At 40.3% G+C, this 22,457-nt stretch overlaps 1 protein-coding gene across 1 annotated transcript in view; it reads left to right on the forward strand.

Moving 5' to 3' along the window:
* LOC106036851 (sodium channel protein type 5 subunit alpha-like) overlaps positions 1–22,457 on the forward strand; it is a 193,531-nt gene that overhangs the window by 52,768 nt on the left and 118,306 nt on the right. Inside the window, 1 exon segment of the mRNA XM_066991437.1 lies at positions 12,707–12,770. Within this exon segment, the coding sequence (XP_066847538.1) occupies positions 12,707–12,770 (64 nt within the window).

A 22,457-nucleotide genomic window follows, 5' to 3' on the forward strand; every position in this document is an offset into this window, starting at 1 on the left:
TTATGATCACTGAAGTAGATTGACCTATTACAAGGTTAATTGACTTGGTGAGATAAAGGATTAAAGTGAAATAAAGTTTGACCATGCAGTATTAATAGTAAGCAATAATAATATAAATGAATGTTTTAATGTTTTCATAATATAGGAAAATAAAGACAGTGAACTATGGCAAACAACTGTCAGTTAAGATGGATGGACAAGACATATTTAAATAGCTGAAATGCTGAGTCAGTGCCAAGGGCCACTGAAGAACTGGAAGAAAAGTAGATTTATAGGAAGAACGTACTAACCTCAGAATAAAAATTCCTCGAGAAGCTGGAGAAGGTGGCTCAGCAATAAGACTAAGAAGAACAATATTAAGTAGGATTTTCATTTAATGTTGATAATTATGCCAAAGCAATTCCAACATTGAAGGACTGGCTCATTTTGTAACTAGAAGGGATATTGCTTTATATTCCATTTTGCGTAAGTATTATGGTGAAATGAAGTGACTGTTTAACAGAGTAGTACTGACCACAATTTAATAACAGTCCGAATTTCAAGTACTTTATGGAATTAAGCAATACATACGGTTAAATTAGAGTGTAGGCAGACCAAATTAAATAAAAAGAAGAATACATTAAGAAACAGAGTAGTGTCAGTGTTTATTTTGGGGAAGAATTAGAGAAGAAAATTGGCCAACATGTTGAGATAGTAAAGTTCATTCAAAGGGAGCAAAAACAATTACAAAGGCTCATTGGAGACTTTAAAACCAATGCAGCTGAGTCACTTAGTTTGAATCAGGAATAGTAATCTAAAAACACGGAAAGCAGAAGCCTGAAGAGATTCATGATAATACTTTTTTTAAAAAAAGAAGTATGTAAACAAATGCAGCAATTAAAAACACTCATAAATGGAAAAGTGGATTGTTAATTCGTTCATCAGGACACCAAAATGAAGAATCAAAAGGGATGGTATGAGAGCTCTTCTCTTGGAGAGCAAAAGTTTGCTCTGGGTTCTTTGAGAGAGGTTTTAATGTTTCAGAGGACAATGGGAAACCACTGAAATAGCATCAGCCTCTTCTTGTGCCTTATGATCCTTTTTTGCATGAATGGAAAAACAAAGTGAGTGGATCCCCTTGAAAGGGCGATACAGTTAGCAATTGTCTGGTGTTACAGAGGAAATAGCTAAAATAGTTAGTCATTTAGACTTTATCTTTAGAAAAGAAATATAAGAACTCAGTTTTCAGTCTTTCCGAGACCATTTTAGCTTAACTGTGGTTAGTTAATAGGCATAGGCACTTGGTGCAGAAGATATTTTGGTTTTGTAGAAGGCCTGGGATAGATTTAGCTCTGCCCTTTTTATTCCAAACTGATTTTGTATGTGGACTGAATTGTATCCTCTACCCTTAGCTGCTCTCAACCCCCAGGCAGGGAATATTCTCTCGTCTGTCTTTGCAACACTTTTTTTTTTTTTTTTCTCGAATAAAGGGGGAAATAAGTTAATTTATAAAAATAACTTTGTTTGGATCATCATTGGCTTAACCACATTTACATGGTAATGCCTAATTTTTGTTTGATCCTTGTGGATGTATCCACTTTGTACTCCTGATAAAGGGACTCCAGCCCTGAGCTATACAGTCAAGACTGTGTTCTTTCCTGCTACATTGTTGTGGTCACCATGACCATCTTGGCTGACGGTGCAGATGCTGCTCTACACCTCTGCTACCCCTGTTTCTGCCTCCACCACCAGTAAAGGCAGCAAACCAGCACCACTATTGGTTGTGGCAGGAACTGTGGTGGCAGAAGAAAAATGTTTTTGTTTTTTTTTTCCCCCCCTAAATTTGAACCAAAAAAAAAATAAATAAATTGGTCTGTTTTTGTGCTTAATAGATCCATAACAAGTCAGTCCCCTCCACCTCCCCTTTTGGCCCTTTTCCTGTTACTTAACCTTTCTTGGATGAGCTTGTTGATCCTACACTGCTTCTATTCTCCATCCTTGGCTGCAACCCAGGGATGGCTGAGCCCTGCTGTTCTTTCATGTGCAAGGTTGCTAACATCACTGAGAGCTGCTGGGCTCTTTCCTGTTATTGTGCATCTGCCATGAAAGGATCTTGTAAACTAAATCCCATAAGGATTAAGGATTTCCTGCCTTTCCATCCAACACTTTGCTTGTTAATTCCATCATTTCAGTGGCTACTGCAACTGAAGGAGAAGCCAGGCAACTTAGGAAAGCAAGAGACAGAGCCCTTATGCATTGGGATTATCTGGGAAAATTCACAGAGAGTTTTCTTTCACCAATTCTAAGGTTCAACGTTCACCAATTACTAAGATCTAGGATACAACTGACTATTTCGGGTCTGACTATCAAGAAGGGAACTTTCTTGATCGTTGTCATTATAAGCTTAATTCTATGAGGGAAACTTCACCTAAATTACTGCAGGTACAGCTGGTTTCTCAGCTTAGCTACTGGGCACAGTGGTCATAGTAGGGTGAGATAACTGATTAGTCTCTCCTTTCCTCACAGTGAAAATGCAGGTTCAAAATCTGCCTTTCAATGGGCATGTCTATTTCATGATAAACAGGAGGATTCTCCCATTCTTTCAAATTGAAATGACTCTAGGTCTTCACAATTTATGCAACAACCTCTAAGAAGAAGTCTTCTTCTGACCTTTCTTATCAGAGAAGTTATTCCAGTCTGATTTTGCCTCCAATAAGTGATGCTTACTCTTCCAAAGCTAGAAAGAAAAAGGAAGAATAAGGCTGAAGTAATTCATCAGGACTCCCAGCCTCCTCCATAGGACTATTTTTTTTTGTATGAGAGCAGTATGGGATGAGGGACAGTTGAGCACAGATAGAATTAGGCTAAAAAATCTTGATGTCAAATGTCAAAGATAAATTCTGCTCAAAATTAAAATGGAGACAGCTAGATTATCTAGGAGAACACTGGCTATTAGTATGTAATTTTATTTTTCATACTTGCATTTCAAGATTTGGTAAGGGACTGCAATCAATAAGCCCAGATAGGATTATTTGTAGACTTTAATAATAATAAACATGAGAATCTGAAGTTGTAGATGCAGCAGTGGTCATGTATAAAAATTAAATAGATAAAAAAGTACAAAATAGCGATAGTTTACATCCACGGCGATATGAAAAATATGTGATCAATGTATCAATACTAAAATTATTGTGCTGTCAGTTATCTTTAGGAGAGGTAACGGTTTAGAAATAGCAGGTGACTGAAAACCTACCATGTTAATTCCAATGCTTGTAAAGATTTCTAGGAAAGTAGTTGCTATTAGCATGCTCAAAAGCCTTAGGTTGTGGTATTAAAATTAAAGATGTATTTTATGAAGAGAAGCTTTATGTATCCATGACTGCATTGAAGGTTATATGAAGTCTGATGTGTCACTGGCTTAGGCAGAGTAAAAGATGTACCAATGGACTGAATGTAGTTGATTCACATTGCTGATGAGTGTAGGAACTTTAATGTAATTTATGTATGCCATTAGTAAAATGGATTATTGACTAATCAGTGAGTAGTAACTTGAAACCTGAGTTTAAATAGAGTGTTCTTTTGTAGAGCAGGGCTGTTTGAGTACTGAATACAAGAAAAAACACTTAAGAAAGAAAACCTTAAAATGTAGCAAAAATGTTATTAAATCACTCTTGAAGTGCTTGTCTCAAAATCCAGTGTGTTCTTTTTCTTTAAACTAAGTACCCCACTTTTTTTCAAAGCCAAAGAGGCTTTGAAAGGATCTTGTTTTCAAAATGTGCTATGTTTTCCCTCAAAATCAGTATCTTGTAAAATAAAATAATAAATAAATATGTAAAAACGACACATTTCATTTAGGTAATTCTGCCCAGGATGTTGAAATAATAATAATAAAAAGGTTTGATAAAGATTTATTAAACTTCTGGTGGGAGGAGTCAACTGCCATTTTTATAGCTTAAAAATCAACTTTTTAGGGATGGTGCTTTTTTCTTCCAGACTACTTTCTCACATTCATTTCATGGCAGTGTTTTTTCTCTTCTTCTGAAGTCAAACTGTGTAGTTAATGAAAGTTTGAGGAAAAAAGAAATCTTTAATAATAGTAATAATAATAATCCAGATAAAGTTTAATACAATATCCATCACCTTCAGTTATACCTGGAAAAGTCATGGTCGCTTTGGGTTCTGTATTTAGAAAGATACATAAATATATTAAGTTTAGGTCTTTTGTCTTTGCATCTCCCAATTGCATCCAGTAAGTAATCTGAACGAGGCGCACTCATAAGTGCGCTATTAAATACACTATTAAATAAATGGGCATGGATATTTAGGCGTATACATGTGAATGATAATAAAAAAAAAAAGATGTGTATATAGATGTGTGTCTACATACATGTTTTATCCAACTTCTGTGCCTAGTTATTAGCTCTGCCTGATGAGTTGCTTCATTTTTGCTCTCAGAACGACTGAAATGGAGCTGTATGAAAAGATATTCTGAAACTGTGTGACGAGTATCGAAAATAATGATGTCCAAGCCAGATAATAGATGTAGCAAGTTTGGGGAGAGCTGAAATGTTTGAGGTGTTGTCTGAGGTGGTAATAGAAGACAGTGAGTGTTGGATGAGTAATTATGGAGGTGGGAGAAAAGAGGGAAGCAATAAATCAGGTTGAGACTGGAAAGAGGTGTTTTATTATGTATGATTGTGTGTGAACCAATGATTAAGACAAAGAACCTCTCTGGGCTTTCAGGCTGTGCTTGTCAGTGTGGAAGCTACTTGCGTTACTCTGCCGTTAACTGTAAATATTGCGGCTTTGTTCAGGTGCTGCGGATCTTTTGATAAATAGCTTAAATGCTCAAACATTAATGCAGTGATGTGTTATGAACATGGGTATTGTACCTGTGCACTTTAACATTTTAAGCTACATAGAAAAAGAAAAGCCCAGTGGAAGAAGTACAAGGATCAGAGAAACATAGGAGCTGGTACTGTTGTACCTAATACAGCCTCTTCCTGAAAATTCAGTAGCATTATTTTTTGACCTTGTGGCGAAAGAGCAAGTTCTTGGTCTCAGAACAAATTTTAAACATGAGGATTTGCCCCCCAAATACATTTCTTTTGCTCTCATCGCTGCATTATTACCGCTTACAGAGAGATCTGCTAGGGGAAAGATCTGCCACAGAAGATTAAACCTAAATATTTTGAGAGTTTTCCTGCACCTTCAAATTGTTCATGAACTACCGAAGCGATATACACTTGACTCACAGAGCGCTGTTCAAAAGGACCTCGTCTGTGCCCTGCCCTTCGGAGCCTCTCCGTGGACTTCTGCTTGCTGCAGGTTCAGCAATAATGAGCCTTGCAAGGGCAAGAGGTAGCTCCTGCTTTTAACTCTGAGCAGTCAGTCCAGGTGCAGCATGCACTCACCACCAGAGAATGGCTTGCAGTACTGCCTTCCCTTATCACACTGGTTTTAAGCATCAGGAAATATTTTCTCCTGTGCTTTCCATCAACACTGAATTCAGCCAAGTGAGGTAGAGATGGAATAAGGGAATTGCCAGGCTCAATCTGACCTTGGTTTACCTGGTGCAGCACCTGTCTGTGGCACAGAGCAGCCCCACATGTTCCAGAAGAAATTAGTACAGTCCAGAGTATAGACATTTTTCTAATTTCGTAATAACTATTATAATTCTGGATATCCTTATCTATGTAAGCAACTAATCTGTCTTTGAATGTTTTGGCTACAGGGACAGCTTGTGGCAGTAACTTTAGCAGTTGAAATGACAAGTGCGGTGAAAAAAAAAAATCCTTTATCTTTGTTTTTGATTCTTCCCCCATTTTCTTAGGGCAAAAAAAACCAAAACATTATTATCACATTCTGTGTCCAGGAGTACACAAAGATCCCTGTTCTTATTTTACAAAACGCGTGCTATATTTGACTCTGATTGTCACCCCCCTTTCTAAGATAAAAGACCTCAATTTTTTTCAATAGCTCATCTTATTGAAGTTTTCCCAGTCATTCTTGTTACTTTTACCCACTTCTCAATACCCTGCAGTTCAGCAGTTGCCCTACTGAAAGCAATGCTGTGCTCTGACTTCTGGATGACAGAAGACACTGGTTAATAAATTGGCATATTTTTTCTTGTATGGCACTGCATCCCTTTCCTCCTGCATCTCACTACCACATTTTTCTTTGATCCCAGCTTCAAATTAGATAAAAATGTTGGCTAAGGGTTCCTAATAAATAAATAAATAAAAAATCCGTATCTCTTACCGGAGCTGATACAGGGAATTAGGGAATTTAAAACTTGACAATGTTATGAATGGGTGAGATTTTCTCCTTTGCTTTACATCACATTCTGATAACACAATATCTGACTTTGCCTTTTTTCACTCATTTTGCTAGCAAGACTGGCCTCTATAGTGTTCCTCATTCAGTCCTGGCTTGGACTAGAGTTACCTGGAAAATACTGTGCTGTCAGTAGATTTCCTCAGCTCTGCTCACCCTCTTTTCACAGTACTTACAAATGTAGTAAACCAGTGCAGACACAGCCCTCTATTAGCCTTCAGAGATTCTGCACCTTGACTTTTCATCTTTAATCTTTGTTTCCTGTCTCTTAGTCAGTTCTTGAGACAATTCATGTTTTCTTTATCACAGTACAAGCGGGAGTATTTTCTTTTTTTTTTTTCTTTGCATCTGTCTGTAATCACAAATGCATTCAGCCCTTGTAGCAGCTTTTGATTTGAATTCCTTTGTGTGAAATATATATATATATGTATATATAAAACACAACAAAACAACCCTCTACAAAACTTCCAGAAACCACACTTCAGCGTTTTGCTGCCTGTTCATGTGAAGCGCTTGTTTAAACAAGTGGCATTAAATATGCTTTTAGTTGTGTACTGTGCAGCCTACAACTCCAAGCGTTGGGTCTGCGTGGCTGACCAGACACAGAGGCACGGAAGGAGGTGATCTGAAGATCATTATAGCCAGCACACATATTTATTGCTGGTCGTTGTCTCCTGTCTCACCTTGCTCAAAATGCTCATGGGCTTGGCATGGTCCCCAAGCCAATTTGACAGCCTTGGTGGAATGTGTAAATTCTCCGCTCCCTTCTGGCCCGCAGCTCCAAATGCTCCTGATTTGCTTTTCCTTCTCTTGGACCGTACAGCGCTGTGGATCTTTGAGGTTTTCAGAGCCTCTTAGTAGTGCACAGGAGCCATTTAGCAGAGGGCTTGATTGATATCTTTAGTGGCTTTTTCTCAAAGAGAGTAAAAGCTGCTCTATCAAAATTGGATGAATTATTTTTTACCTTATAGAGACGGTGGAGCCCTGGCTGGGAAATTGCTTTTTTGGCTTGTGTCAAGCACTGGGGGGAAGCACTGATGATAGGAGCTTACCAGTGACTCTCGAGCTTAAGGGGTCCACTATTCTCCCAGCACCTTGTTTTATGGTTTTCTACAACCTCGTCCCAGCCCCTCCATATCTCCTGCAGGATGATTCATACCCAGAGAAGCCCCTGGAGTCCGGGCTGTTCCAGGGCTCTAGTTACCCTAAACTCATATGTAAGCCAGTGCTGTATATAAGACCCTCAAAAAAAGTTGGCTGCTTAGACTCTGCCCCCTCTAACATCCTCACAATTAGCTCCTCCTGTTCCTTTTCTAACTGAAATTTTGAAAATGTCCTTAAAGATGATGAGGGGTGAAGTGAAAGGAGAGAGATGGACCAGAAGCAGGTGCACAAGACAAGAGGATGGGAAGGGTGGGAAGCAAGAAGGGAGAGGAGAGCATCTGCGAGCTTGCAAAGCCTAACAGAAGGACCGACAGCAGCAAATGCCAGGGGAGAGAGGAAGAAAATCAGATCCCCTGTCATGGGGTGAGCGACAGGAGAGTACCTCATTATTATAATTATTTGCAACCCCTTTTAGCAGGGAAGAACTGTCTGGCAGTGCCATTTATTCCCAAGCATTCTTCCCTAATAATACCCTTAATACGGCTTGTTCCATCGCTTTTGTGAGAGGCATGTTTTTCATCTTCAAACTCAATTTCATTTATTAGAGACTTCACCGTGTGTGACACAGTGTGCACACAGCAAGTGCAGCAAGGATTCATTTTAATTATTATGTATTGCCAGGAGGTACAGTGTGTTTGTGCCGGTGGGCGAAAGGGCGAGGAGGGGGTGTTATCTATTTTGTTTCTGTGTCACATATCACAACTGTAAGGTGATGGGGCTTTCTGAATTGCATTTTAAATTTGGATGTGGACATTTGTTGGCTGTCAGTGCTCCATGCCAGCCGTAGCGAAAGGAGAAAGTCTCCAACCAGCGTGTACCCGTGTGGCTGCAATAAATAGTCCAAGATAACAGACACCTCTCTCAAGTTTTTGTTAGAAAGTCAGCCAGAGGACTCTACTCTGGGCAGTGACTAATGATATTTGAATGCTGCTCTTTACGCAAGTGTGATAACATATATATTTTTTTCAAATCCCAATGACTTTGCGGTAAATCAAAATATCATTTTAGCTGGATCTTCAAATAAGGAACAGAAGGTGGGCTTGGGAAGCATGTTTTCTAAGCTGACTCTAACCTCATTAATTTTTTTCCATCTGGAAACTTTTCCCATCCTTCTACACAGAATTGCAGAGGGCTTTCTACACGGCAGCTTTCTGCTAAGTGGTGTGACATAGGTGTGGAAGGTATAAGATGGAGCATAATTTTAATTAGAATTAATTGTCTTGTTGAGGAATTTTATGGGAAGTTTGGCTTTTTTTTCTTTTTCTTTTGTTTGCCTGACAGGTGGAGCCATTGTGAATATTTGCTCTGTTAGAACTGCCTGGTGTGGAAGAGAGCAATGTGGAAACCTGAAAGATTGGTAAATTGGAGAAAGCGTAGAATAAAACAGCAGAAAATATGAGAAGTTAGAGGAATTTATTTTAGAAGGAAGGCACTGCAAAAATCTAGAGGATTTTGTGTATTTGCTCACTGTCTGCATACAGCTGTAACTCTAAAACTAGGGTCATCACCTTTGCTGGTGGTGGAGAAAGGCGGACATTACCCCACTCCGTAGTCACGATGCTCTGTTCAATGGGCTCAGTGTCAGATCTAAAGACAACCATCAGTAGTCTACCAAATAATAATGTAACATACAGCAGCTGTGTAATATTTGTTATCAACCCTTTCCTCAGAACAGTTAGGGGAATAGACTAGAGGAACTCTTTGGTACAACATTTGTGTTGATGTTTGATAAAGCCTATGCCAAGAGATGCTATCCATAGTAGATGGAGGTAAACCTCTACTCTCTCTAACTGTCTTTAGTACCAGTTGCAGTGAGGTTGTGGCAGCACGAGCTTCATCACCCCAGTACACAGCAATTCATGGTGCTTGAGCCACCTTGGCTGAAGCAGTTGCCAGTATCACATTTTCCCTTGCAGGCAGACAAAACTCTATAAGAAGGTAATAAGCTGCTTGTGAGCACTCACTTTTACAGGTTTGATTTGTTGAACTCAGCACCTCTAAAATGCAAGCCAAGGAAGACAACACCAACACAGGGGTTCATAGTGCACCTATTTATTGGCAGCAGAAGCAGCGTAGCACAAGTAATACTATGTTAGGAGCAATGGGAATTACGGGGTCTTAGTATGTTTTTATAAGGCTTAGAGTTGATACAAATGTGCGTATGTTTTGGAGAAAATAGCATCTGGTTGTTGGAAAACATGTTTCTATTGAATTTTTGACTGCTAAGTGCTGACAGGAAATGTTCTCTATTATTTAAAAATAGATGTTTATCTGGCACCAATGGAGTAAATAATGTGCGGCCAAGAAGAAACAGATACTAAGCGAGTGTTATTCTGATAATTTATTTTATTATTTTAAAATAACCAAGTAGTTCTGGAAATTCCTGTAGGAAACTTCCTAAAAAACATAATGCACACTATAACTCTAACATCAATATTTTAGTAAAGCTGGAAGGGGAAAAAAAAAAAGAGAAAGATCCTTTGGAGAAAATGGCATGTTGGATATACTTTATTTACACACAAGCAAGTGTGAAAATGTTATTGTTTTGGCTTGATTTGACTTTAAACTGAATATGTATGTATATAGTATGGAGGTTGTCAGCTTTATTTTCCTATGGTGTTCCCCATTGATAGGTAGAAACTTTTCCATGATAAAGCTGACAAAACAAAACAAAGATTAGTTTGAATCTTCCAAGACAATGAAAAAGTCATGCTTTTCGTAAGGTGTTTATCAGTTCAAGCAGTCTGCCTTTCAGAGATAAACATCTATTGTAAATGAAAAAGGGTTTTTTTTTGGTTTTTTTGGTCATGTTAGAGTTAAGTGATAGAAAGCTGCGGCTGCAGGCTAATACGATACCAGGGTGGTTTGTTCTTAAGAGCAAGAGAGATGACTGCTTGCTTCTTAAAGACCTCTGATTGCATGGCATGTTTGATCGAAATCCAAACCAACTTGCTTTGAATGACAAATTGATTGTTGTGTGCCTGTTTGATAATACAGCAATTTGTCTCCTCAGGCATAATACTCTAATCCCCCCTTCATTTATCAGTAGGGAATCAGTAATTCAGCTCTTCTTCAGGAAGTTTGGCACAGTAGTGGTGATGCTCCATTGCACAGTTGCAGATCCCGTGGTGAAGATACCCCTCCTAGCCGCGTCTACACACTGATTCCTCAGCATGCATTTCATATCGCTCTTTGGCACCGACTGTATTGCTTGTTTTAGAAATGTAAATGTTTAAGTCACAACAGAATTTTGTGTCTTCCTGAGGTTTTAAACATCTTGTTTGCACACGCTCTCTCTTTGCTCCTTATTTCTGTGCTCTGACTCTGTTCTCATCTTCTGGTTCAGCTGAGCAGGAGGTGTTGCTTTGGTCTTCAGGGCTTCAGTCATACCTTGAAGAAACTGGTCAATGTATAGTGACAGATCTGTGGTCCTCCTGGTCCTAGCATTTGCGGTATGAAAGGTTGCAATTCCTAGGGAGCTGTGCATGTTTGCAAAGTTCAAGGTATCCTGCGTAGCAATACCACTTACCAGTAAGGTGCAGAACCTCTGTAGTTGTTTGTCTGTCTCTTATTTCATGGATGTGCTGTGTTTCCTCCATATCACAGAGGGTTTGTGTCACTAACTGTATATGTAACAAATAAGATACCATCTATCCTGAGAACAGTAGGTGTTTCACCAGCAGAAGTGGAGGGTGAAAAGAGATGTATGAACCCGCATCCTTCCGGCTTTTCTGGTGATTTTTTCACAGCTCCTTAACCATGTTGATCACTGTGGTGTTGCCGTCAGTCAAGATGTTTCTGTCGAAAGCCCAAATGTACGACAAAGCCAAAAAGCATATAGTCTGAGCAGGATATATGCTCTGATAACTTGTGAACACCATCACGTGCCCTCATAACCACAAAGCTCATGGACAGTAATTCCCTCTTGGCATGCAGCAGGGCAGGGCTTTTCCCCTGCTCGCAGCTTACTGAGAAAGCCACAGCACATCTGTTCAGTGGCTTGAGCCACTGAGCATTCTTTGCATAGCCTGACTCGATAAGCTGTCACTCTTGATTTTTAAAGCATTTCACAACAGGGGGTTAGGTTAACCTATAATGAAGAACCTCTTCAGAGCATCATCTGCAGAGGCCCCTTTGCTCGCAAACAGATGTTGTGTAAGGCTGCCACCATCATGTCTTGTGCCAACAGGGAATCCATCCTCGCTGCTGCAACAAAACACACCAGTATACCCACCCTCCGTCAGTCAGCTGCTGGCCTCTGTTTTGCATTTATGATGCATGACCAATGCTTTTATCCTTTCTTCTATGCTGCCAGTCAGGTTTTAGAGATTCTCCTTAGAACATCTCTTCTTTTCAGGCTCTCTCTCGAAAACTGATTTTGCTTATCCTTTTGAGATGTTGGCCTCCTGTTCTGTTTCTCTGAATTTTAGACTATTTGTTGACTGGGGATAGGAGAGGGAGTGTGTACAGAAAGGCTCTCATTAGCCTGGGGATGCTAATTTCCTTAAGTCTCATTGATAGTCAACAAGGGAATGATGCAGAGCACTTAAATTTAGCGTGCTCCTGAGTCTCCCTCGAGAACTGTCTGTCTCTCTCCATTGGCATTACGGATGACTGCATTGATAAATATTTGTCTTTATGAATACTTCCTTGTTTGTCTGATCTTTAACGGTGCGCATTTTTCAATTTCTTTTGCTTTATAGTGTGTATTTTCTCTCCTGAACAAAATTCACCAGACTGGCGGAATGGGCTGCTGTGTCAGTATTATTACATTTTGACTCATATCAAAGTTGCATTTTAACCTACGAGTCAGGATTTGTTATCACAAACTTTAATTAATATTTATCTCATCAACGCAGAGTCCAAATGGGCAAACTTATGGATTAGTTTCATTAGGCATTGCTATACTGAATCCAGTAACATCGTTCGTACTTAGAGCAGCCGCATGGCTAGATGATGTTTCCTTCGAACTTTGCTCACAGCCCTACTGCCACCCTATTGCACTGGTCAGGTTTGGAATATAAGCACCAAATGCTTAAAGAGCTTTGAAAAAATATCTTTGTTTTTACAATTCATAAAAGTTAAAATTATCAAAACAAAGCAAAATATGCCATTCTTTTCTCAATTACTGTGCCAGTTGAATGTGTTAGTTGGTGAATAATATTTGTGAACGTTATCACTCCCAGAATGTACTTGTTAAAAAGCTGTTTCTCTAATTCTGTTGCAGTTAACTACTTCATAAAAAATGGTACAGAAGATGTATTACTGTGTGGCAATAGCACTGATGCTGGGTAAGTAATTTAAATGGCTTCCCTTCTGTTTGTGTTTTTCTTTTTACATTTCCTTCAGTTCTGTCCACTTTTCACCAGCACAAAATAGATATTTCAAATTCCTTGTGTCAGTAGTGGTAGGAGAGAGGATATTGACAATACTGTGCATGGTAATACTATTTTCTGACCTGCAGGGAGGAGATGTTTGTGTGTGTGTCACTTATTTGGGTCTAAAATTGTTAGGGGCCTTATTACAGTTCTTTTTCAATATGTTTAACTTTCTCTGTAAAAAACAGTGAAAGCTAAGTAACACTTTGACTGAGCGGAGAATATTTTAAGGGAAATGAAAGATGAATGGAAATAGAAAAGCTAGAGAGATCTAGACTGATGACAAATTCTTGGCTTTTGGCAAAGGGAGATAAACAAACCCACAAATGGTAGTTGCCAAAATAACATGCTTTGGAGGTGGGAGGGTACTCAGTTTTAAGTTGTGATGTACATTTGTACGTGATATGCTTAGAGACTGCAAATACTTCATTTTCTTACAATGTAGACAGCAAGGAAATCACAAATAATTCCTGTGTTATACTAATTTACTAGTCTGCATAAAGGACTTCGTTCATAGCCCTACCACCTGTAGACGCTAATGATTCCTTCTGCATCCAGTCCTCAGGGTGTAAGTGCATTGTCTGGGTGTGTGATTTTATTTGATAGGTTCTTGTGATCTTAATGGAAATGGAAGAGTTGATCTGGGATGGAGAGAGATGGATCTAGTGTGGGCAGGGGACATTAAAAACCATGCAGAGACTGTAGGGTGTTTGAAGTTGTATGACAAAGAAGAATAGAGACCTTAGTGTGGTGGGATGGATTAGCTTTTGATCTAAATATGAGGGAGTATTTGAACCAAGGAGGTGGATGACCTAGGTCAAGTGAGGAGAGGAGCTGAGGTGATGTACTTTTGGAGGAGGATATTCTGAGCTGGTAGAACTAATTGTGGAAGACTTAAAAAAAAAAAAAAAAAAGAAAAAAAAAAAGGAGGGGGTGTTAAATTAGGAAGAGCTTATTGTGAAAAGACGCATGCATGTACGGGGGGACAGCAAGAAGATGAAAGGAAGATATAATCTAAACTTGCTTGTGGACAGGAAGGTGAGAAAAGCCATGGGGTCCTGGAGAGAGATTCTTTATTTTCTGCTGCCACTATATTATGTCTGCATTTACAAAAAACAAAGGGAAAGCTGAAGTGTCAGCCTTCCCTCTGCATGTTTTGTATGTCTGATCTGTATTGCCAGTCTAATTTAGACTGTAAACTCTTTGGGCACAGGGCCATGCTTTCCTCTTTGTTTGTTCCAAGGAAGGTACAATGTCAGCATTCATTAATTAAGTGCTTTGTTGATTGTAATACATTGCATTTATTCAGGCTCAGGCTGGACTCCAAGACTATTGGGATATTTCCTGGGGATCCCAGGATTTGGCAATCTATCTACACTGGTGTACTTCAGCCTTTTGTAAGCAACAGACAATAATATTGAGCAGGAAATGTTCTGCACGATAGCAATATTGTGTCTCTCCTATACCTCGCACAGAGTTCCTGTCAGTCATTCACTCCCATTATTTAAAGACATGGAGATAATTAGGCATGATCCTAAGGCCTCAAAGGACCTGCAAAGTTTTGTATTCCCACCTGTTAGGACAAAGACCATCATTCGCAGGCCGACGTACCCAACAGAGCAGGACTCCTTTTCCTTAATCCTTCAATGGTCAAAGCCAAGAGTGAGTAGATTCAACAGTAAAATTGCAGATCTGAATAAGCGAGACATTTTGGGATAGTCTGCACCACAGAATCAGGGGAAGTGAGTGAAAAGTGAGTGGATGCCTCAGATCATGGTCCTCCTCTCTATCAGCAATGAAATTAATGACAAGGGCCTAAGTCGGGAACCTGGCAAGAGGGAGAATAGGGGAAAACAGTTGGCAATACTGTGTCTGAATGTTCATAGCATTTTTGGAGCTTGTTTCTGCCCTTACTCTGACATAGCTTGAATTTATTAGCCTCCAGGGTATGCTGAGGACCCAGAGGAAATGCAGGGAAGGGTGGTGCCATGTGTGCGCTCCTGGAGGGATTTGTTGTTACGGTGAGGGATATCTGTGCTGTGGCTGGGATATTAAATCTCAAGGTAATTGACAAAACCATTTTAGTGCATTTTAAAAGCATGTTAATGACACTCTGAGGTTTGGCTGGTTGCTGTTATTATAGAAGAGTAAAAAAAAAAAACCTAAATAAATCTACTATGGCAATTATTAGGTGATGAGACTCAGATGGTCTGATGTAAGAGAGTTTAGTGATGGAGACTGCAACCTGAGCTGGAGCAGCAGGCCAAAATCAGCAGGGAAATGATCATCAGTGGATGCTGTATCACAGACAACCTAATTATCTCTAAGGTGGGGGCTTTATTACATTACTAGGAGGGACTGTTTTCTGAACAAGCACCCAAACTGCCAATAAAGCAGGAGGTAATGGATCTAGCTAATATTGATTCTGATTCAGAAGGGATTTGAATAAATGGATGTCACTCAGAAGCAGCAAACATGTCTCCAGTACAATACCTGGCAGATGGAAGAAAAAATATTGGTTTATGTTTTAAGGTATGTTCAAGCAACCTTGAGGAGTTATGTTAAAAATCACATTGCATAGATGTGGTAGGAATGTTGGGGAGAAGGCATATTTCTTGGTTGGACAAGGACTAACCTGTCTGTCAGGTTTCCCATGTGATGCCTCAGAAACTTTACCCAGGATGTCTGAAATTTTATTTTTATTCACTTAATCAAATAGAAATTGTTGTGTTTGTATTGTTTACCCAACTGCATTTTTTTCCCCATGATGTGCTGCTAGACTTTTATTTGTATTTAAGAGGAATAAAGAGTCCAATGGAAACAAAAAGTAATGTTTGGAGTAGAGAGAAAATCAAATGATTGTGATCAAAGATGTTCTTTGGCTCAGAGTGAACGTTTGTGACGCGTGCTCGGTGTTTCACAACAAGCACATTCAGAGCACGACATTAATGGAAAAATCCTCTGCTCTGAGATGTGTCACAGATTGGTCAGACACTGGAAGTGGTGCTATAGCAGTAAGGTTCTTTTAATGAAAAAAAAAGTGTAGTGTATTTGCAGAATTTTTTATTTTTTAAGATGTGTTTCGGGGTTAATTTCGTACTTTTAGATGTGGCTGCACTGGGATTTATCCAAGTTGGTTCTCCTTGCAATTTCAGCTTCTTTTATTTGATTTGGTTAAAATAAATGGAGAAAGCTCAACTACTTTTATTTTCAAAGGGATTACAAATTCTTCTATAAATCTGCCTTTCAATTTATTTCCCAGACTAGCATCTCATCCAATTTTGAACACCTTATTTTAAGCCCTGAGGAAGATCCAGTAAAGATCCGGTACAAGGATGAAATAGCTGGAAGATCTTGGCTAGGATCAGAATGTGAAAGCTGCTCCAGCCTTCATGAAATCCAGCCTTAGCGTCAAGTGGACTATGGTTTGCAAGGGCTGCAGAAGAGTAGGTGACTGAGCTGCCTTATGGGGCGTTACGCAGCAACATGCACTGCCAGCACACGCATCATGGGCCTTTTGGAGGCATCTATCTCACATTGTAAGAGTGGCCCCTGAGGTCAAATGTGCACATATGCATGGATGGGTACAGTGATAGTACCGATGGCAAAACCCATTGGTGGACTCAAGTTTTAGAGTGTGCTGAGGGACCCACAGTACGTGGTACACTTTGTGCCTGGCCCCAGGTGATGGCACATGGTCAACACAGGGCAAAAGGGTTGTTTTGGGAAGTCCTGATTCCACGTTCAGCTCCAGTGTGGCATCCTGCCTGAGCACATCAGCAGAACCTCTACCAGGCATCGTTGTGCTGTGATCACCAGACCAAATCTCCCAGTGAATGAGCTGTGGGAAGCATTATATGTCATGCTGCACCATCCTGCCTCGTGCCATCCATGCAATTACAGCGTGTTCCTTCTCAATGGTTATTAACCATTCATTTTAATGAGATGCCCAATACTGTGGAGCCCTGTGTTTCCCACAGGGCAAAGATTTATGGGGGCTGCCGCAGCTTGGGATTATCAGTCCATGAAAAAGGAGGATACATTTCAGCTCCAAAGCAGTTCTGCTTTTATGCTGTTGTAATTTCACAGGGACATTTTTCTATCTTAGACTGCTGTTTTGTCTTCCTTCTCTGCCTGAAGGTTTGGAAGAGTAATAGAAGCAGCAAAGAAATTTGTCCATTAGGGAAAAGAGAAATGGACAAGATGCTATCAATGTACAAAGTAAACAAGCAGAAAAAGAGAAACTTATCTTTGTTCTTTTCACTTTTTCACTTGCAGCTACTATAGGGAGATGTTTTTTCAGACAAACGCGTATGTTTTAAGTCAATTGTGTCCCCTCTGGGTCTCAAGGCCAGACTGTTTGTTCTATTTTTTATTTTTATTTTTTTGTCCTTTCACATGATATGTCCTATATACTCGGCTTGTGGGCAGGAACAGTCTACGAGATCATACAGACAATGAAAGTACATTTGCATCGTGTCTGTACTGATATTACCAAAAAGGCTAGTGAACAGGAAGGAAAAGCAGCCAGTAAAGCTACTTCAGGATGTAACAAGAAAGCACCTTTGGCAACTGCATCCTAGTAACTGTTGCTATAGAAACTTTACCTACCTTTATCCTCACTATGACCTTGATTTTTCTTAACAGGTTACATTAAAATAATGTACAGAGTGGGTCAAGATTCTACGTGGTTTGGTAAATTCGTCTGTCACTGAGCTGATTGCATATACGAGATGCAGGAAGGACCATGTAGTGTAATACTCCTCAAAGTTTTTTGCAAGTCCTAACAGTTTCTAAAGTATCATCAGAATAAAACTGTTTCCTGTTGTGTTATGGCATTTTACTAAGGTAATTAATGCCAACACATAAAATTGCATCAGATACCTGTTTTCACAGCCACCATGAATACTGAAAGCCACGCTTCTACGGTAGGTTCTCCAAGCCAACATGCTGTCAGCATACTCATTACAGCATGTACAGTGATGTAGCACTTTGATCTCTGAGCTGTAATAACATTCCTTTGCCTTTATGCATCCTCCATGGGGTGATTTAAAGTCCCTTGCAAGGGCTTATCACACCCCTTTAGGGTGGAGAAGAAACATGCACCATATCAAGGAGCACTGTGACAATCAGATGCTTCCCGTGCTTCCACCAGCTCTATCTTGTCTTGCACAGCCGAGTGCTGCAGCTTTCGCTCAGCCCTTGGCAGGCAGAGAGCCTAGAACCACATATATATGTCCACCAGAATAATATCTCCAACAGTGTGGTCTCCCACAGCTCTCAGTCCCCCAACTACAAGCAAACGTGGCCAGTAACACAACCCCAGCTGCGCTGAAAATTGAGGAAGTGCAGCAGAGAATAATGTACCCACTTGGTTCTTTTATTCTGCTGCTGGCAATTAGGTCCGCTGCAGCACTAAGTTGCATGAATTTAAGTAAGCCTGTGTTGTTATTATTGCTATTGTTATAATTACTTGCTGTCTTAAGATCTGAAGGCCCCAGATTCAGGCATTGTTTTGTTGGCTGCTGGACAAATACAGTAAGAAGAGCCCCCTTCTCCTGAAGGGTTTGTATTTCAGAGGCACCAGCATGAAAAAGTCGGGGTGAAGATAGTGCTCAGGTGTCTTCACTTCGTGTATGTTCTCCTGGGGAGGGACAAAAAATGGGAATGTCACAAGGAACAGCTGGTCAAGGTGATCTCTGGATAATCAGCTTTGCCAGGCAGGTGCAGTCTGGCAGCCTGTGTTTAACTTGTTATGTGAATGGACCCATCACAGCAAATGGGCTCCTGGTGAGCTTTGGAGTGTGTCTATGGGACTGGTGTCCTCATAATGCTCACCACGTTCAGTCTGATGGGGTGTAGCTGGCTGACAGGTGGGAAAGGCTGGAAAAACTGGTGGAGTGAGGAAGGGGATACAGTTCCCAAATGGGACTTCTTCCAGAAGTGATGATGTTTTGTAAAGAATGAAGTCTGTTGTTTAGGCTGCCAAAGCTGATAACCTAATTACACCCCAGTTTAGTAAGCAATATCAATGACCTTATTACAAACCTTCAGGCTGTACAGCATGCCTTGCACGAATTTAACTAGATTCTGATGTAAATCACGTAGACTTTTTCATTTACTCCGCGTTGGTTACAGTGACATCAGAATGAGGATGGCTTGCTCCTGGTGAGAAAGCCTCTCACTTGAGTATAAGAAACACCACAAGACAGGTATATCACTTGAAGGATGCTGCAGAGGCCATCGGGGATAACTTTATGTACTATACAGCCTTCAGGTCAGCAGTGGAAGTCTCCACTTCTGGGGATCAGTTGTGTATTTGGAAGGTCATGTCTGTGGTTAAAGAACAGCAGTGGGATTAAATCTAAATCCACTCAGTTCTTAAGGATGGGTAATACTATCTCTTAGTCAAAGTTGTAATAAGCTCATCAACCACATGAGAGAAGCAGACTGACTGTGGGCTCCTGTCTTCATTAAACTGTAATCTGTCACTGTGTTTATGATGATAAATTGCTTTACATTTTGATTGATGGGTTGGGCAGAAGATCCAGTGTCTGGCCACTGGATTGATTGAGAATAAATGATAGTTTGCCTTCCTTGTTGGAACATGAAGTATAAAAAAGTCATCTTGGAACAGAGGGAGTTCTTCCTCTTGCTTGCGTGCCTGCATGAAGGGTCTGACATAGCCTGAAACCAGTGGTTTTCCATCTGTCTGAACAAGTAGCCAGTGGAGAGGCTGAAACAGTCTGTGGGTACAAGTATGTGGCATGCGGAGGCCAGTGGGTGCTCTGAGCCTGTGAGCAAGCCCGCTGACTTGTGCCTCCTTCCCTTTGCTTCTCTAGTTTCAGCACCTGGCTGACATTGCTCTTTATTCTGAGCTCCTTTCATTTATTTATTTATTTATTTATTTTCTGTGTGTTTGTTTGGATCTGCTCGCACTTCCTTTCAGACTTCTGGCATTCCTTGCTTGCAGTCAGACTTATCCAAAATGAAGCGTGCCTCTGCGAGTCAGGTGTTGGTTCTTAGATGGTGAATAATGGGGAATTATAAGTCAGACCCTCTAACCCTCTAACCATGGTTAGTCTTTAATATCACAAAAAAAAAGAAAAAAAAAAAAAGAGTAAGAGAAGGAGAGCAGCCTGTGACTTTTAGGCAGACCAAGCCCTTACTGTTAGCAACTCCTGGCCTTGGCTGGGATGCTGCTGACTTTCAGCCCCCTTCTCCTACATGCCCAATCACCCGTACAATGTTCATTTTGTAAATACTATAAAACATATTGCCCTGTTTCAGATGGTTAGTTTCATCTTTTCAGGCTGGAGCAAATGTTAGGTTAAGGATCTTTATTTGTTCCCCCACAATCATTGCTTGGTAGGCACTCCTTTTTTGGCTGCTGGTTTCTTCCCTCAAAGCCAAGAGAAGTGAGAAAACGTGGGAAGTGCAGAGGAAAGCACTAGCATGTGTGATCTAAAGGAGATCCAGGCCTTTGCTTTGTGGCTTGAGGACTTCAACATGAAAAGGCAGGTTGAGAAGTTCTTTGCTATGTGCATCGCCAAGCCTAGGAGGCCACAGGCACCATTTCTCCTTCCAGCTCTTACTATGAGGCTTTGAAACCCCATCATGCCCACCAGGCAATCCTCTGGAATTAGCCACATATCAAAAACATCAGCTGTAAACATTCCAGCTTGTTTTCTGCATTCTTAGGCTTAAAATGTGACCAAAACAGGGATACCTAGGAGCCCTTACCATGATATGTTTATTGTGTGTTTGTTTTTAAGGCTTTATTTAATTATTTTTGGCGTGTGTCTGTGGGATGCACTTTATCTCCCATTGTTGCTTCTTTTGTAAGCAATTTGGAGTGGCAGGCCGTAGTGAGCTTTTGCAGCCTACACCAGATAAAGGTGTAGACTTAACTTTACAGCTGTCATACCTGACTTGAGCAGCGGTTTGTTACTAAATCCTGGTAGCACATGGATAACGCTCCCTGTGTGTACGGGGTCTGAATGTTACAACCCAGCACATGGCTGTTTTACAAATCTTCTTTTATTGCACAGCCTTATTGGCCACTGCAGTCTGGATCAGCAGGTTCCTTGGCTTGCTGAGATTAAACTCCTGAGCCAGACCATTTTGTAATTATGCCCCTCGGCTCCAACTCTCTGGCATTCCCAATCTGTGTTATTTAAAACAAAGCTGTTTCTTATGTTCTTTAATTTCCTGTACCAGTGCCAGCTTACAGTGGTGATTACAGCCTGATGGATAGGTAGGTAGACTGATGCTTTTAACTTTTCCCAATCAATGACACTAATTTTATTGTGATTAATTGAACAGCATCCTGTGAGGCTCCTGTGCAGGATGTTGTATTTATGTAGTTTGTTGTTGTTGCCCATCCCTGTGCATCAGAGGAGAGTGCAGTCCTCTGTAATATTTCCCCAAGGTAACACAAGCGAAAGATTTTGGAAAAAAAAAAAAAATCTGAGGGGGAAGACTTTATTATACATCTAAGACACTTCAGCAAAATCTTGACACTCCTTGAAAAAAATCCTCAGAGGAAATGGTGTCAGTTGCAGAATAATATTCTCATGTGAGAGCCTTCCTCCTAAGTTTCTGTAGAGTATTTTTCTGGGAAGCAGCATTGCCTTTTCCTCTCAGTGTTTTTCAGCATACCTACAACCCGTGGGTTATTGCCTCTGCAGGCTACAAAAGAGGGTAAGGAAGTGTAAGAAGCTGAAAAATAAGAGACTTTTGTCTCAAGCATCTAGTCTCCATTAAGAGGGATGTGAGCTAATGTTAATAGCATTCTTCGAGCTGGAGTTCATGTTTTTTGTGCTGTAGACACCTCATTTGAATGCTCGTACACCTGCACATAATATTAGAGTACCGTGTACACTCACTATGGAGCCAGACAGATCTTTTCACTGCAGCAATCTATTGCTAAGTGGAAAAGGTTTTAGAGACACACAAAGGCAGAACAAATCATGAAAAAAATAGCAACTGTATTATAAACAGAAAATATTAGTCTGAGGAACCATTGTTCACTTTCAAAGTCAGAGGAGTTGCATCTCCATTTCCTAGGGCTTTCCAAGCAATTGCAGCAAACTGCTTTGCCTTTTTGCTTCAAAATGGACTTTTCCCCAGTCAGAAACATTGGCAGTGAACCTAAGAGTGACTTTGAAACCTCTGATCTCGTGGTGATGCGTGAAAATACATCCAAGTTCAATACTCCCAATACTGCCTTTCTTTAAGGCACAGCTCTCTCTTATTTGAAATGATGGCTTAGGAAACTCCAAAGAAATTAAGATGAAAATCTCTCGTGAAATGAATGGCAGCATTTCTGTTTTGTCTAAGATGTGGCCAGCTTATTCTAGTTGAAAGTTTATTTCCAACCTACTACCCAACCTAGGTTTAAGTCCACCAGTAAAGCTATCACCACTGAGTTTCTCACAGCTATGCTCAGATGTTTTGGCTATTAGTAATAACGTTAAAATATGAGCAGTTACACCAGCTCAGTAGAGCTTCTTGGGATCTGTCTTTCATGAAGGACTAAGGAAAGTTTGTCCATCTCTGTAAATGATAACTCAGTTTCCATCCAAATACACTGTTAAT

Source organism: Anser cygnoides, chromosome 2 (genome assembly GCF_040182565.1).
Source record: "Anser cygnoides isolate HZ-2024a breed goose chromosome 2, Taihu_goose_T2T_genome, whole genome shotgun sequence".
NCBI lineage: Eukaryota > Metazoa > Chordata > Aves > Anseriformes > Anatidae > Anser > Anser cygnoides.